The 15,341-nt window shown below is 34.1% G+C and overlaps 2 protein-coding genes across 2 annotated transcripts; both read left to right on the top strand.

Moving 5' to 3' along the window:
- The first annotated feature begins 573 nt into the window (after positions 1 to 573).
- LOC18607714 (uncharacterized) lies at positions 574 to 1,593 on the top strand. Its single transcript, XM_007042008.3, has one exon. The coding sequence runs from the start codon at positions 729 to 731 to the stop codon at positions 1,269 to 1,271; it is 543 nt and encodes a 180-aa protein (XP_007042070.3). The 5' UTR covers positions 574 to 728; the 3' UTR covers positions 1,272 to 1,593.
- Positions 1,594 to 9,014: 7,421 nt separating this feature from the next.
- On the top strand, positions 9,015 to 10,937 carry SRS3 (SHI-related sequence3). The gene is made up of 2 exons (XM_007042010.3): positions 9,015 to 9,991; positions 10,239 to 10,937. Exons 1-2 carry the CDS (start codon positions 9,727 to 9,729, stop codon positions 10,607 to 10,609), a joined length of 636 nt encoding a protein of 211 aa, XP_007042072.3. The 5' UTR covers positions 9,015 to 9,726; the 3' UTR covers positions 10,610 to 10,937.
- Positions 10,938 to 15,341: the final 4,404 nt, after the last annotated feature.

Raw genomic sequence — 15,341 nt, forward strand, 5'->3', positions numbered from 1 at the left:
AAGTAAAACATGTGAATTTCGTAAAATTTTCTCATACTGGTATTTTTAATTTTTATAGTAGTTGTTTTTTTTTACCTGTATTCCATGCTTTAAAAATGTTTAGTTCTACTTGCTACTAATATTTGTTTTTCCCCTTCTCGCCCTGCACTTATTTTTTATTGAATTTTCCTTCATGTAAAATTATGATGTTGTATATTATAATACACGGTTCTTATTAAAATTACCCTTCGGTTATAGAGAAAAGAGTAATTAAGAAGAACACACGCAGAAATTATAATTCACATTATATTAGGCTTGTTTTAAGAACCCCTGCCCAGTGGCATCGGAATCTCTCATGTCTGGCTAAGAGGCCCAAAAAAGAAGGGGAGTGGACCCAAAGTTTCTGGTTTAAGGAAAAAGGGGAAAATTCTGCTTTTGCTTTTATTTTTCTTTTTCAAAAATGGAATAGGAAAGAAATAAGGAAAACTTCTGACCCAAGGCAGGAAGGAAAGCCTTACTTTGAACACGTGGCCGGTACTCATTGGTTCAAATACGTGGACCAATATATAAAAACATTGACACGTGATCCGCAACGTGTCTCCCCCATAATATTCCCAAGCTAGCAGGGTTGCTGAATAAAACGAGAGACCTTTCGCTATCAACCTACTGCTTCCAAAATCACAGAAACAAAGAACGAACCCAAAACGAAACACAAAAATACTGTAAAAAAGAAAACGTAAAGAGGAGAAATGGAGAAGCAAACCAAATCTGAGGTTCTTGTTTTTTCAGACATGAAAGAAGATCCTGAAGAAATTTTCTTCAGAGGAGAAGAAGAAGGAAGTGATCTGTCTTATTGGGAATTCATCAACTCCTCAGATTCTGACGCTGATGATGTCCTCTCTCTTTCTGATGCTTCTTGGCACTCTTCGCTTTCTTCCTCCCCAAAGGACAGCCCAATCCCTGACCTGATTCAAGATTCTGATGATCGTCTTCATCACCATGACTATGAGCCATTTCACGATGGGTATGGTGAGCCATACATAGATGATCAAGAAGAGGATGATGGTGATGATTACGATGATGATTATGATGAGTATGATGATGATGGGTATGATTTGGATGATGAGTTGGTGCCGCGCGCACTGAGTGGGAAATTTGGAAGGCAAAGGATGAGGAAATTAGGGAAGAGGGTTTTTGCCAAGATGCACACTTCAAAAAAGTCACCATTTTTGTATGTCAAGCCTGGGTGTGTTCATGGCAAGCATGGGCTCGGATTGAAGCACAGTTGCTAGAGAGAATTGGGTTGCAACTTTTGGAGGAAATGGGCTATCTTTAAATGGGTACTTGTTGGAATCTTCATTTGGTTTAAGTTGTAATTACTGTAGTTCGAATTGCTATTGTTAGGTTTAATTTAATTTGACTTGGATTATTTGGTTGTTAATAACCTAATAATTATGTTAGTGTCTATACAAGTTTATTTTGTAATCTCCATGGTGCTTTTCTGCTTAACTTACCTCATTTCTTTCTTTTCTTTTTCTTTTGTGTTGTTGGTTGGCTGAATGTTGATAAGTCTGAGGAAATTTTAGCAAATGGATGTGTTGAGATTGCGGAATACGAGAATGAATCTCTTTGTGTCATTTTGATGTGCCATAGATAATATGTTCTAGGTCGGTTCTGACATTTATGCAGAAATTGGTATGAAAAGATCTTATCGGAAATGGATAACTACTGGAATTTCATATTGATTAGACTAATGGTATTTATATGGTTAGTTTGGTTCATCAAGCATCTAAAGTTTCGGTATGCTGTATATAATTGCTGTTTTTGGTTACTTGAATTATTTAACTGCATTGTGGAATTTTGAGGAAAATGGGTGTGTTATGTGAAATCCATGTCAGTCCTTTAAGAGTAAGGATGTAGCCCCTAGAAATGGATGTCTACTGGAGTTTCATATTGGTTAGATAAGGGTATTTACATGGTTAGTTAGGTTCATCAAGCTTCGAATGTATTGGTATGCTGTATATTGTCCTTGTTTGTGGTTATTTGAGTGGTTTGAGTTACATCTGTGGATTTTTGGGGAAAATGGGTGTGTGATGTGAATTTGCAAAGTTGACAATGAAAATGAAATCCATGTTAATCCTTTAAGGCCTTTGGTGTGTTGTGAGCTTTCTTTGCCCCTTCAAAATCTTTGTGATGGCGTGATTCTTGTGGATAGAGATGCTTGAAGAGCCACAAGACGGACTTCTTGAGTGGAACACTAGTAATAAAGTATGGATTGTCAAAGATTTGGCTTGAATGCTAGAGAAGGCTGTTCTTGGATTTGAGATATATTCTGAAGTGACATGGATGCCATCATATGTGTTTCTTTCTGTAGCAGACTAAGTTAAATGGCCATTTTATGTACTGTGGTTATTATTACGAGTTATTCTGTATTGACATTGACATGCTAGAACAGTACTTAGTTTGTTCATAAAATGTGTTGATTGGATTCTTTGTGTTTTACTGGTGGAATTGAATTTGTGGAAGCAAAAGAAACAATAGGGTTTGAGAAGTTGGTTGCGAAGTTATGATGAACAGAGATGGACGGAAACTGTGATTGTTGTTTGGGGGTTGGTTTCCTAAATATAATGAAGGTATTGGAAATCCAGAAGTTTGATTTGTTGTTAATCTTCTTCTGAGGAGGCTTTTAACTTGCTCATTTCCTTTAGTATATTTTGGGGCAGATTCTGTATTTTAGAGACCTTATGCGAACAAATGGCGCTTTGCTTTGTACTCGAGTCTTCATAGCAACCTTTTGGTTTGTAATGTATGGTTAAGTGAATTGTGGCCTGCATAGCTTGGAAGTTCTTTTTAATTTCTCGCTTGGAAGCTGGAGAAATTGAAATGTCGATTGAAACGTTGTAATGCCCCTAATATTTCATTACCAATAAGGGGCAGAACGCTATTTTCTCTAGGCCCAATTTCCCTACGGCCCATCCAACCATCCCTGCTACTACGACTATCTGCCAAGTTCCCAGTAATTTAAGTAAAACTTAGATTTTACTGTGACTAACCTTGGAAAATTTCGGCCATCCAAACTTGCTGCAGATTTGGGGACTGAAAGGAGTGTAAAAACTATCAACACTCAGCATTCAGCATGGCAGAAAAATGTTATTGCCTCGTAGTGCCCTTCATTTCTTAACAATTATCTCTGCTTTTCCATCTAAACAAGGTTGTATAAATTGGAAAATGTAAATCTCTTTGGGAAGCTAAGAACCCATAAAGCAAGGTCTGCATTTTCGTATGGGGTTGCCCATCTCATTGCCCGTTGTCGTAAAGGACGTCCGTCTCCTGCCCCTGGGGCCTGCGGGACGGACCCCGTGCTCTCGGCCCCAACTTGAGCCCACGCATGTCTCCGTCATGACCGGATCGTATGTCCTTGGCTCTCGATTCTCTACAGCCCCCGTTCGCCTCCCCTTTTCATCGCCCGTTGTCTTAAATGACTACAGAGAATTCTGATATTTTACAAAGCAAATCATTGCGAGTGTAACCACACCTAATAAAATATGTAACAGTAAACCTCCTCCAATATCTTAGGCTTAGCTTCATTTTATTTACCTTTTGTGGGAATCAAGGGATCGAGAGGGGGAGGGGGGAGGGGGGAGTGGGGGCTAATATTGGGCATAGGGAAATGCCCTTTTCTGTTTCAGTATACTTAATTTTTAATTTGACTGAGTAGAAAACACCAACAATCACAGCGGAGCGCATCTGAGGCGTGGGGCATCCAAAGAAAAGAAATTTTAGGTTTGGGAAGAAAAAGAGAATCTAATAAAGCGTTTTGTCAATTCATAATTCCACTTCATTTCTATCACTTTTTTTCTTATCATTTTCAGTGTCTTTTCTTGCTTGCCTTTTCGTAGCGTGCTCCATCTGACTTCATTCTGTTGCCCATACACCCCAAAAAAAGAACTCAAAACACTCCTGCTGAACACTGCTCTGGCACTTGGTCTTAATTACTAGTGGCTTCATCCAAAGTTTAAGTCTCTACTGATTTGCTTGATAGGGCTAAACAGTCGTACCATGACTTTAAAAAGAAGGGGGAATTGCACAGCTTATCAATGATTAAATCACACAATTTTCTGCTCATTATACCAAATACACAAGAGGGGCTCAAATAAGGATATACTTTAATATTTTTGGGCTAATAGGATATACTTTTACTATACTGCAAAATCCCATCCATCTCTCTCTCTCTCTCTCTCTCCTAAATCAAGCAATTGCCATACTTGCTGCATGCAGTTGTAAAGTAGGGAAAAAAAAAACTTTTCCCTTCTTAGTTAGGGGTGAGTAAATGTAAATCGATTCGAACAATCGAACCGAATCGAAATGAGTTCAGTTTTTTCGATTCAATTAGTTCGGTTTTTTAAATAGTTCGATTAGGATAATTCGGTTATTAAAATTAATTCGGTTTGATTTCAGTTAGAAAAATTTCTAATCAAACTTAAATAAAGGTATTATAAGAATTTTACATGAAAAATAAATCCTAAACCTAATCTTTTATCCCTTTTAGTTCATCTTTAATTATATGAGTATCCATCTTATTTATTATAATTTTTATTATAATTTTTAATATTTTTGTAATATTGATTTATTAAAAAATATAGCATAAATAAATATATACAAACAAAAAAAAATAAAAAATTTGTCAAGTTCGATTTTTGAAAACCTAACCGAACTAACCGAATTAGTTCGGTTTCGATTAATTCGGTTATTTATATAGTTCGATTCGATTTCGATTATTTTTAAATATGAGTTCGATTAGTTTGATTATTAGATATTTAAAACTGAATTAACTGAAATAACCATTTACATACCCTTATTCTTAATTGCTAAATATGGACTTGGAGTTCTTTTAGGATGGTTTTGCACTCTGCAGTTCCAAGAAATCAACTGGCTAGTAACAAAAGTAGTAGGACAAAGCAAATTTGGGCATTCAGGGTGCCACAGATTTGTAAATCACAGAGGACATGCGGTTATGGTGATGATTGTTCTTATTCTCATTGATTTCTGTATTTGAACATTGGAAACATTCTTAGCAGCAAGCAGCTTCTCTCCCGCAGTGTGTCATTCCCAATTCCCCCAAAAAAGACAAAACCTTCACACATTATTAGAAAGAGTTCAACTTTTCTCCCATCTAGAAGAATTTGACATCATTTTTTTTTATTATTTTTGATTTGTGCTGTCATTAGGTTTTCCAAGTTAACGTGTAAGAGAACCAGCGCTCTTTCATGTTGTCCCCCCTTCAGACCCAAAAGAAGAACAAAAATACACAAACTATTGTCACCTTCCAGGCTCCAGTCCCTTTTGAGATAATGATGAATGGAAGACAAGGAGAAACAAAAAGGGCAAACATTGCATTCAGTTGGGAACTATCAAACTCAAATGGGACAATGATCAAAACTCTTAATTTCTTTTGAAAGGCCAATATTCTTCTCCAAGATAGAATCATATACTAAGAATGTGATATCTTGGTTTATTTTCCAATTTCTTTGGCCGTTAGTTCAGAACTTATGCCTTTCACCTTCATTAATGACAATAAGTACTGCAAAGAGAATGTGATGCTCCTCAGTATGCTTGAAATAATTAACTTTCCATCAGAATTGCCCTTTCTTAAATGGCCAACCACTTTTTGTTTTGGTAATAAACCAATAACCATTTATAGTGAGGCATTAACTTTGTTGGGTTTAACCTAGAAAATCCCCCCACCCTTCTCGTCCCTGCCAATCCTTCGCTAAAAAAAACAGGAAGACAAAACCATACAACCAGATAATGCCAACACTGAGTCGACGTCAAGCATTGACTCAATGGAAATTATAAATGCAAGTTATAAATCTATCATCTTCTTCACCTTATGGGGGTTTTTTTTTTTTTGTCAATTAACACCTTGTAGATGACTTCTAGTTACATTATTAATTTTATCTATTAAAATTATAAAAATATCCTTAAATACGAATAAATACGTTAACTTCAAATTGAGAGTACTTTGTTGATTTTAATAAATAAAATTAAGAGTCTAAGCTAAACCTCTTTTGAATAAAAAAGTTATTCAAAGGGTGTTAAATGAAAAAAAATGAAGATTTTAATTGAAAAAAAAAACATAATATGCCTTGTAAAAAATCTTGACACTATAAAAGGTACAAGTGAAGCCTTTTTTTTATTTTAAGATTTTGTCACCCTGCGTGAACATTCGAAAAGTTAAAAAAAGGAAAAGTAGAAGAGTAGAAGTTTTAACTTGTTATATAAAATATAAATTTAATTAAAACTTACATTGGAGATTAGCTAAACAATAAATAAAAAAAAACCTTATATAAGCACCATCTACTCTGGTTGAGAGACACAAAGTTTTGGAAGTGTATGTAATCCTAACATAAGAGAAAATTGTGAAAAATGATCATCTTGATTTTAAAAATAACACATAAAATAAAATTAACTGTTTTTAATCATATTTAGCCACGACTTGATAAAAAAATTTTTGAAACTATTTTAAATAAATTAAACTATTTATCATAATTTTCCTATATCCATTTGTACATCTGATTTCTCTCTCTCACCATCCAACTTTCTCTAATTTTATCGTTTTTTCTCTTCGATATTCGTCTGCTGTGTTATTGATTTCTCTTTCGCACTTTTAAGACATTAAGCAATGATTTTGATGCACTTAGGCTGGGTGGCTACTTGAAAATTTTGATTTTTAGGTATTTTAGATGAAATTAAAATAGTAAAAATAATCACAGATATTTAAAATAACTTTTAATTAGATCAATTCGGAAGATAAACACTAATAAACTCAATAATTTAAAACTTATAATCTTATGCTTTCAAAAGGAATTTTTTTCGATTTTTAGTCGAAACAGGTGTTTTAGATAAGAAAAATTGTGTTTTGATCCATGAAAATATGTTAGAAACACTTTAATCGGTGCCAAAATCATCAAAAACAAAAGTGAAGATAATTGAGAGGATTTGAAGTTTTGGTTCATAAGTAACAACAATATTTTAGGCATTAAAATGTAACAAAATTTTTTAAATATGACATGCAACAACAATATTTTTTTCAACATAACTTATAACATACTTTTTGTACATAACGTGTAATAATAATATTTTTTTTCGATATGACATGTAACTTTTTTTTAACTATGGCATGTAACATATTTTTATATATGATGTGTACTAATATTTTTTCAATATGACGTGTAATATCTCATGCATTTGAATATTATGAGGTTTCATTAAAGGTAATTTTGTCAAACTTGACTAAAAATAATTAAAATTATAAAAAAAATTATTTTTGAAAACATATTATCTATGAGGGTTTTTTTTTTTTTTGTAAAACATCCCTTAACATAACCTACCTAATTAGTTTGCTATTATCTTATTTTTTATTATATAATAATCAAGGCACCATAAAAATCAATTGTATATATTTAACTAGGTTTTGTGTGTAATTTATTCTGTTTCATAAAAAGAAAAAAATAAAAAATTAGTTATAATGTTTTGAAAAACTCATGGACTATTTAAAAAAATTTAATTATATTTTATTCTTTTATTGCGATCAATCAAATATAAATATTTTTATTTTGAATCAAATAAGTTTTTCAAAAGAAATTCTTATAATTAACAATTGATTAATTGTACTTAATCAAAACATATTTGTCCATTTTTATGTCACATAATACTGACATAGCATTGACGTAAAAAGTAAAAAATGTTATGTGATCATGTCATCGTGTCATATCAGCATACTATGTCGTCATCGTGTCATATCAGCATACTATGTCATCATCAATTATAACACGTAAATATGTCACATCAATATTATGTGAGATAAAATGATAAGCGACGTTTTAATTGATAATAATTAATCAACTGTTAATCATGATAATAATTATTCAAAATAAATATATAAAAATGTGATTGAATATAATAAAAAAATAAAATTTTATTTAAATTTTAGTAAACAATTAATAACTTTTTAAGTATTATATAAAAAAGTTATGACTTTGTAAGTTTTGTTTGGTAAATGTGATTTAAATTGCTTAATTAATTAATTAATTAATAGGATTTGAAGATATGATCACAAATTACTTTATATCTTGATCACCGTACATATCTCGTAACCCTAAAACACCACAATTTCATGGATTTTTTTTGCATTAAAAATTATTAATAATAAAAACGTGTCATAATAATAACAATTTTCGTTTATAGATATTTACAACATTGTAGAATGTATTAGTTTTATATATATATATATACATTATTATATTCTTTGCATGACAAAAGATGGAATTCTAAATTCTAAAAAAAAGAAAAAGATACATGAATGACATCTAATAAAATTTTCATTCTTATTAACTAGCGGTACAAATTTCCAGCGAAAAGTCGAATTTCTCGAGGGAATTCTTCTTGTTTGATGGAATTTGTCCAGGGTATTAGATTTGAAAGGAAATAGCGGCAGACTTTTTGCCCCCAAACACAGGGTGCAGTGTCCCGATAAAAGTCTGAAAACTTGAATTCTGGGCATTGAATCAAAGATGGGTAGTGTAGGAATTGAACCAGCTGCTAGGTCGTCCGAGTTTTGGGTAATGAAAGCAAGCTGAAAAGGAAGGGTGTTCCTTTTTATAAGTTGGTTCCAGTTCCACTGAGAGAGATGAAACAAACTATGCATCCCACTTTACCCTTTACGTTGTACTAGCGTATAGATGAAAATTTACAGAAATGTACAGAGAGTACAGGGAGTAGAAGGGGATCTAGCCCCCCCACGCAAAGGCAAAAGAAGAAGAAAAAGAAGAAAAAAAAAAAAACAACCCCACGCCCAAGGAGATGAAAGAAGGGTCGGAAAGGCGGGTCTTTGGGGTGCAAGGACAAATAGAAAGTGAAAGCTGTCAGATTTTACCCACAGTTCTACATATATGTGAAAGAAGGGGAATATGGACCATACCAGAAGTTGTTGAACATCGAACTGTTTAAATGATTAGATCTATAATCCACTACTACAATCATAGTTGCCATTCCAAACAGAAAATGCTGAGGAACGGGTAAAATTTTCGTTCCCTTTTCCTCATCTCTTCTAACAGTGTCGAACACACAATAAAAAAAAACACAAAGAAAAGCCAAACTGTACTAAAATGATCATTACCAATGTAATCAGGTACAGGTGATATGAGGTAACGGGGGGAAAAAGGAGGGGAAAAAAAAACAAAAGAAAAATAAACAATTGAGGATATTGATTTCTTTATTTAATGGTTTTCTTTGTGTTTCTTTTATGTCTCTGGGAGTGGTTCGATTCAAAAACACTTGAGTAGGTGATGATCCTCTGGCGGCGTTTACACTGCTGGGATTCCATTTCTTAACTCTTGAATTCTTTAATTTTTGGTGGTGATGGGAGAGACCAAAAAGACTCATCTTGCTGGTTTCACAGCTGTGTAAGGGTAAGAGAAACTGAGAAACCCCAGCAAATTTACATGAGCCATGAACTCAAAATTATCATGTCTAAAAACCCACAGGGACAAACCTCATCAAGATAAAACAGCAACATCATTTCCACCACCTCAACCACCCTCCTAGAGAAAACATCTTCCTTGTCAGGAGTACTGTAGTATAAGAGAAGACAAGGTCTTGTCGAGCTGGGGAAGAAGAAGAAGATTTTGGGAAACCGGGAGATGACCAGTGGAAAAGAGTGGGTGCTTTTATACAAGTATTGAGTTGATGATGATGATGATGAGGCAAGGAGGAGGTTTTGGAGGCACGAGGTGCCAAGACTGTGGGAACCAGGCCAAGAAAGATTGTGCTTACATGAGGTGCAGGACTTGTTGTAGGAGCAAAGGCTTTGAATGCCAAACTCACATCAAGAGCACTTGGGTTCCTGCCTATCGAAGGCGTCAGAGGCACCAACAGCTGTCTTCTGTTCCTCAACAGCGCCATCTCCCCATACACAACCCTAAAAGGCTTAGGGAAAATCCTTCCTTAACAGGTACAGATCTATTTACTCTATCCAAAATAAAACCACATCATTTAGGCAACCCTAGCAGCTCTCTTCTTTTTCTTTTTGTTTCTATTCTATTGTGAGAGAATTAAATTTTTGACAAGGACATGACTATAAAAGAGAGACAACCTGCCATGTCTCGTTTATCTTTCTTCTTTCTATTTTATCCACTGTGTAAAGTTGATTTGCTTAGTTTAAATTTTCCATTAGTCATTTTCACTGGCGTCCTTTTTAGGGTTGGAACTCGGAAATTTTCCGGCTGAAGTGACTTCTCCGGCCACATTTCGTTGTGTTCGAGTGAGCTCCATTGACGACGCAGCTGATCAGTATGCTTACCAGACGATTGTGAATATTGGAGGGCATGTGTTTAAGGGTATTCTCTATGATCAAGGCCCTGCAGAAGGTCACCATCACACAGTAGGCGAATGCTCCTCTCGAGAGACACAGCAGCCAAATCAAATCAATGCTGCTGCTCTAACAACGGCTACCACTACAACTTCAACTACTTCGGTTGCTGCAGAAACTCTTCTTCCTTTTGCATATGCATCTCCCTTTAATGCTTTCATGTCAGCTGGTACGCAATTTTTCCTCCACCCAAAATCTTAGGAACTTTTCTTGTATATGGGGAAAGAGAAAAATTGAAGGAAAAGAAAAAAAATGCTGTAGAAAAGCCTTTTTTGCTCTTGCAATATTAATCATCTTTTGGAATTAGAACTCCCATTCCCTGCCTTCTTGGTCACAGCAGCTCACCTGTGGTTGCCCTAGTACATATCTGATATTCATCAAAGTTTAAAGAAATAAAAAGGGGAAGAAGAGACTTTGGTGTTTTGTGTTTTGTTTTCAAACTCCAAGGGCCTGCAATTATATGATCCTGTCTCTAATATTAAAATGTGGGCAAACTACAGAATGGTTTGGCTGTTTGTCTTCTTGCTTATTTTATTCTCTTATGACTTCAATCTGAATCTGCAAACTCCTTGTTTATGAACTTCAAAGCCACTTTTTCCCTGTTTATCCGTTTCTCTGCTGGTTTAGGAACCAGCTGCCGCCTGACATACACAAGCGCTTCTTTAACATGTTTCAAAACTACAAAGATTTTGAGATGATTAATTTTTACATATGTTTATCGGTTCTGTATTTGTTTTAATTTCCCAATGCATAGGAATCTTAGCTATATTCAAAATACATCACCTCTGAAGGAACATGCAAAAGGATTGAGGATATCATGATCATCAAAACTGCAGAAAAAGATGGAGAAGGTTCACCTCACCTCATGTGCAAAACTTATCACACTTGCCACATTCTGTCATCCAATTTTTCATTTTAATGCATTGAAAGACTTAAAAATTATTGAATTGCATGATGTCGTACGCATATCTTCTAACTTCTTGTTTAGAATTATAGTCTGTTTTTCTTATCCCATGCATTGCACAAACTTTATGAACTCTTTTTCTCTGCGTCTAATACTATATAGTATAATCCTGGTTAGGTGCGGCTCACATCTTAATTAATTTAATCGAAATTGTGGCATGGGAATCGCCCCTAGCTATGGCTATAAAGCTTAAGCTAAGCTCTTGAGATGAATAATTTATGGTTTACAAGGTAAAAAAGACTCTGTGGTGGCATCTTATGGATTTTAGGTGATAATGAACTTTAATTAGAAAGCAATGCATAAGCTTTCAGGCTTGATTTTTTATGGTAATTAAAGACACAATCACACTAACTATAGGAAAAGATTGATGCCCTCAATGACAAAAAGAAATGGAATATATCCTTGTACTTGAAAGAGAACCAGGTACAAAAGTCATTATATTTGCAATGGTTCTATTCTGCTTAAATGCATCTAGAATCAAACTCCCTCAGAAAGTTATGGAGTGGATTCCACCCTCAGGTGAGGTTCTGCATGGCTTTCCTATTATAGTTAGAAAAACAGTAGTAGAAAGAGATGGAAAAAATCAAAAACTTCTGCAGGAAGATATACTGGGTGCACATTATAAAAGCATGATTTTACTATATTAGAATACCTTGATTGCTTACACACTTGATCAGTTCTCATAAGTTGGTATAAAAGATTAAAACCTTACAGTTCTTGAGAGTAGATAGTTAGTAACTTAAACTGATGATCACATTCTCTGCCATTTGCCCCTCTCTTTTTTTTTATATATGCTATCAGAAGTCAGAACTAATGTGCCCAAAGACTAGCCTCAGCCTGTCAAAGGTCAATTTTTGCTGCTAAATTTTTATGACATAATATACAAGATTGTTTTACTCATGTAATATTCATTTATGTTGAACATGATTGATCATGACAAAGTGGCAAGAAATGACAAGCATTCCTTTGTTAATTAGATTGACATTCATTGCTATATAAGCTATATATGAGGAATATGTACAGCTTTCTCTATAATGGTTGCAAGATTTTCTTTATTGATTACAAGTTGGAGTAAATTCATTGAAAAGGTGAGACATAGTACGGTTGGCTCCATCGATTTGTTTTTAAATTCAAATTTAATGTGAATGGTTATGCTAAAGATAAATTTGATGTGTAAGAGCATATTCTTAACTATGAACGCAGATAGAAAGGCAAACTGCTTTATTTTTTTGGTCCAATTGAAATAAGTGACTCTAATTCTACTAAAGTTATTGCTGTTAATTAAACATGAATATTTATTTTTATGTTTTTTAAAGATTTTTTTAATGTATTTAGAAATTTTCCTTTCAGGATTTATTAAGGTTTATTAGTTGAATAAGAAAAGATTGATTGTCGAATATGAGGGTTATGTACGTACAATAATCATCCAAGCCAAGTGTTCTGGTGCAATAAATTTAATTAATCGAGGTTTTCATGCACATGCTTTTGTAGATATTAATTAGTGTTATAAAATTTGTTAAAGAATCTAAAGCAAAAGCAAAGCATATGTTGGTATGGTATGCCTTGGTGAAATATTTCATGTTAAGAATCAAACATTAGGCCTATGTGGTGCTTAGTTTTGGGTTCATTGATAGTTTTCCTGCATTTTGAATTTCCTAAATTCGTCAACTAAACATGTCTCCTCCTCCTCCTCCTCCTCCTTCTGCTTATTCCTTTCTTCCGTATGGGTGTAGGGTTGTTTTTGTTTTTCAATGAATCCCCATAGGGTGTACGTACTACGCGGTTGCATCACACCTTAATTGCACTCGTCTTTGTACTTGTTTTGTCCATATGGGTTTGTACGTTGTAGCCTGAAGAATAGTATATAGATATTGTTTGGCATGAATGCCTCTCTCATAGAATAAAAAATTGAAAATAAAGATAAGGTCTTATCTTAGCTCTTTGGAATTGGAGGAAAGTAAACCAGAAAGTTATACAGATGAGACATTTTATTTCTTATCTATTCGATCTCTAATTTATCGTGATAACGTCCAACTTTTTATTATGGTCCTGTAATGATCATCACCATACACTTGGAGGAAATTAAAACGATGAGCAAGGTATCTATCTATATATACGATAAAATACGTGGAAAGTATGTGAATGTGACATGTGAAGATTGGGAAACTTAAAGAGAAAAGAAAGGGAAAAAGTTAACAATACCAAATTTGTATTGCTTCCATAATGAAACAGATAGTAGCAGCAGAGTCTTAGTTACAGACTCGCACTCAGCCATGAGCTGATCATCTCTCGAATCTCGATGAACTAGGCTATGGACTCCAGAAATTAAGGGTTAAAATCAAATTGGCTATGATGGCAAACAATTAGCAAATTTTTACCTTGAAAAGCATGCATATAATCCATCCCTGTTGGACTCAAATATGGTTAAAAATTAATTTCCACCTTGATTTAACTCTTTCGATCAACTCACGTATATTTTCAAGCAGTTTCAATGCTGTCGACTGTCTAATCCTATGGGCAGACAACTTTTTCATGCCAGAAAATAGACTTTGAAATAACTTCATCTATGTGATATGTAATAAGGGTGACATGTTGCTCCTTTTTTTTTGGCAATGAAAACAAATCAACAGAGTCTCTATGGTTGGCAAAACAAATCATGACAAGAGGTTTTCTACCTTACTGTTTTTTTCTTAATTTTTCTTTTAATTAATTTCCATGAAAAGAAAGGCTCCTAGCTACTCAATCTAAATACAGTTACCACTTACCAGAAGCAAAATTGTCATACACTGACACCTCTCAAATGTGATGTGATTCAGCCATTCAGGGAGGACTGAACTTTTATTATGGCCTTCAAAAGGCTAAATTCTTGATAGAAACCAAGGGTCAAAGAAAATGTTACAAACCCTAGGTTTTTTTTTAACAGTGGTAACCCTAACCTATACAAAGCTGCTATGCTACAGCAAGAGTGAGATCATTTCTTACTCCATCGATTGCCTTTTGCTGTAGTAAATTCGGATACATGATACTAAATTCTGCTACTAGAATAGTTTTTTACTGGTTCAGTGGGGGAGAGATAGGCCTGGCTTTGTTTTTTTTGACTAGTCGTAGGGCTTTGAGTAGTCTAAAGGACGCACTCTCCTTTGCATTCCTTGTTTTGCTTGTCACTTCTCTCCTTTAATTTTACAGCAACAAGCCAACCATTGGTGTATTATTGCAATCCTCCTGTTTACTGCTCCAGCAGGTTGGGTTTCAGTGAAATCAGTTGATGAGAAAAGCAATCTACATAGTATCTCCAACAATTCAAAATCTTGGTTAATGCAGATCGTTTTGAAAATCTTCTTTATTTCTCAAAGCTCTTTAAGAAACCAACCTACCAAATTTTGAACGTCTTGATGGCTGCAGATGGCAGATGGCAACCACAACTCTGTGGAATTGGCTAACCGCTGGTTTTATGTCCAACCCATGGTTGTGTTAATGATTTATGTTTATGTGTATCCCCCTTGGGCGTTGGAGGGTTTGAAGGCTCATGTTTTTTACTTAAAGTATATAAATTTAGACTCATTTGACACAAAATTATTATATTTTCTCTAAAATATTAATTTTATGAAATGTGTAACGTTCACGTTTATAAATTTTTTATAATTATTTATTTGCATTTGTTTGTTCAATGTGTAATTGAAATACTATATCTATTTCCTCTTAAACCCTTGACATAACATTCTTCTTCACCAAATCCAATAACGCCCTCTTTACCATCAACCATTCTGTCTTCCTCCCTTTGAAGGTGCTAGGCATATGTCTAAGTTTAAGTTGGGCAACTCTAATACTGTCACACGTCATTATCTTTTTTTTTTAAATTAACTTAATAAGATAAATAACACCTACTTTATAAGTTTCTCAAAAATCTCTTCTTGTACAATATGATATTTAAGTGTCTTATCTATTCTATCTATAGTATTTGGAATAACA

The sequence above is a fragment of the Theobroma cacao genome, chromosome 2 (assembly GCF_053813885.1).
Source record: "Theobroma cacao isolate CCN51 chromosome 2, ASM5381388v1, whole genome shotgun sequence".
In the NCBI taxonomy this organism is placed as follows: Eukaryota; Viridiplantae; Streptophyta; class Magnoliopsida; order Malvales; family Malvaceae; genus Theobroma; species Theobroma cacao.

Coding starts and splice junctions, on each gene's coding strand:
- LOC18607714 (XM_007042008.3), top strand. CDS start 729: ATGGAGAAGCAAACCAAATCTGAGGTTCTTGTTTTTTCAGACATGAAA.
- SRS3 (XM_007042010.3), top strand. CDS start 9,727: ATGATGATGATGATGAGGCAAGGAGGAGGTTTTGGAGGCACGAGGTGC. Junction 9,992..10,238: donor GGAAAATCCTTCCTTAACAG/GTACAGATCTAT, acceptor CGTCCTTTTTAG/GGTTGGAACTCGGAAATTTT.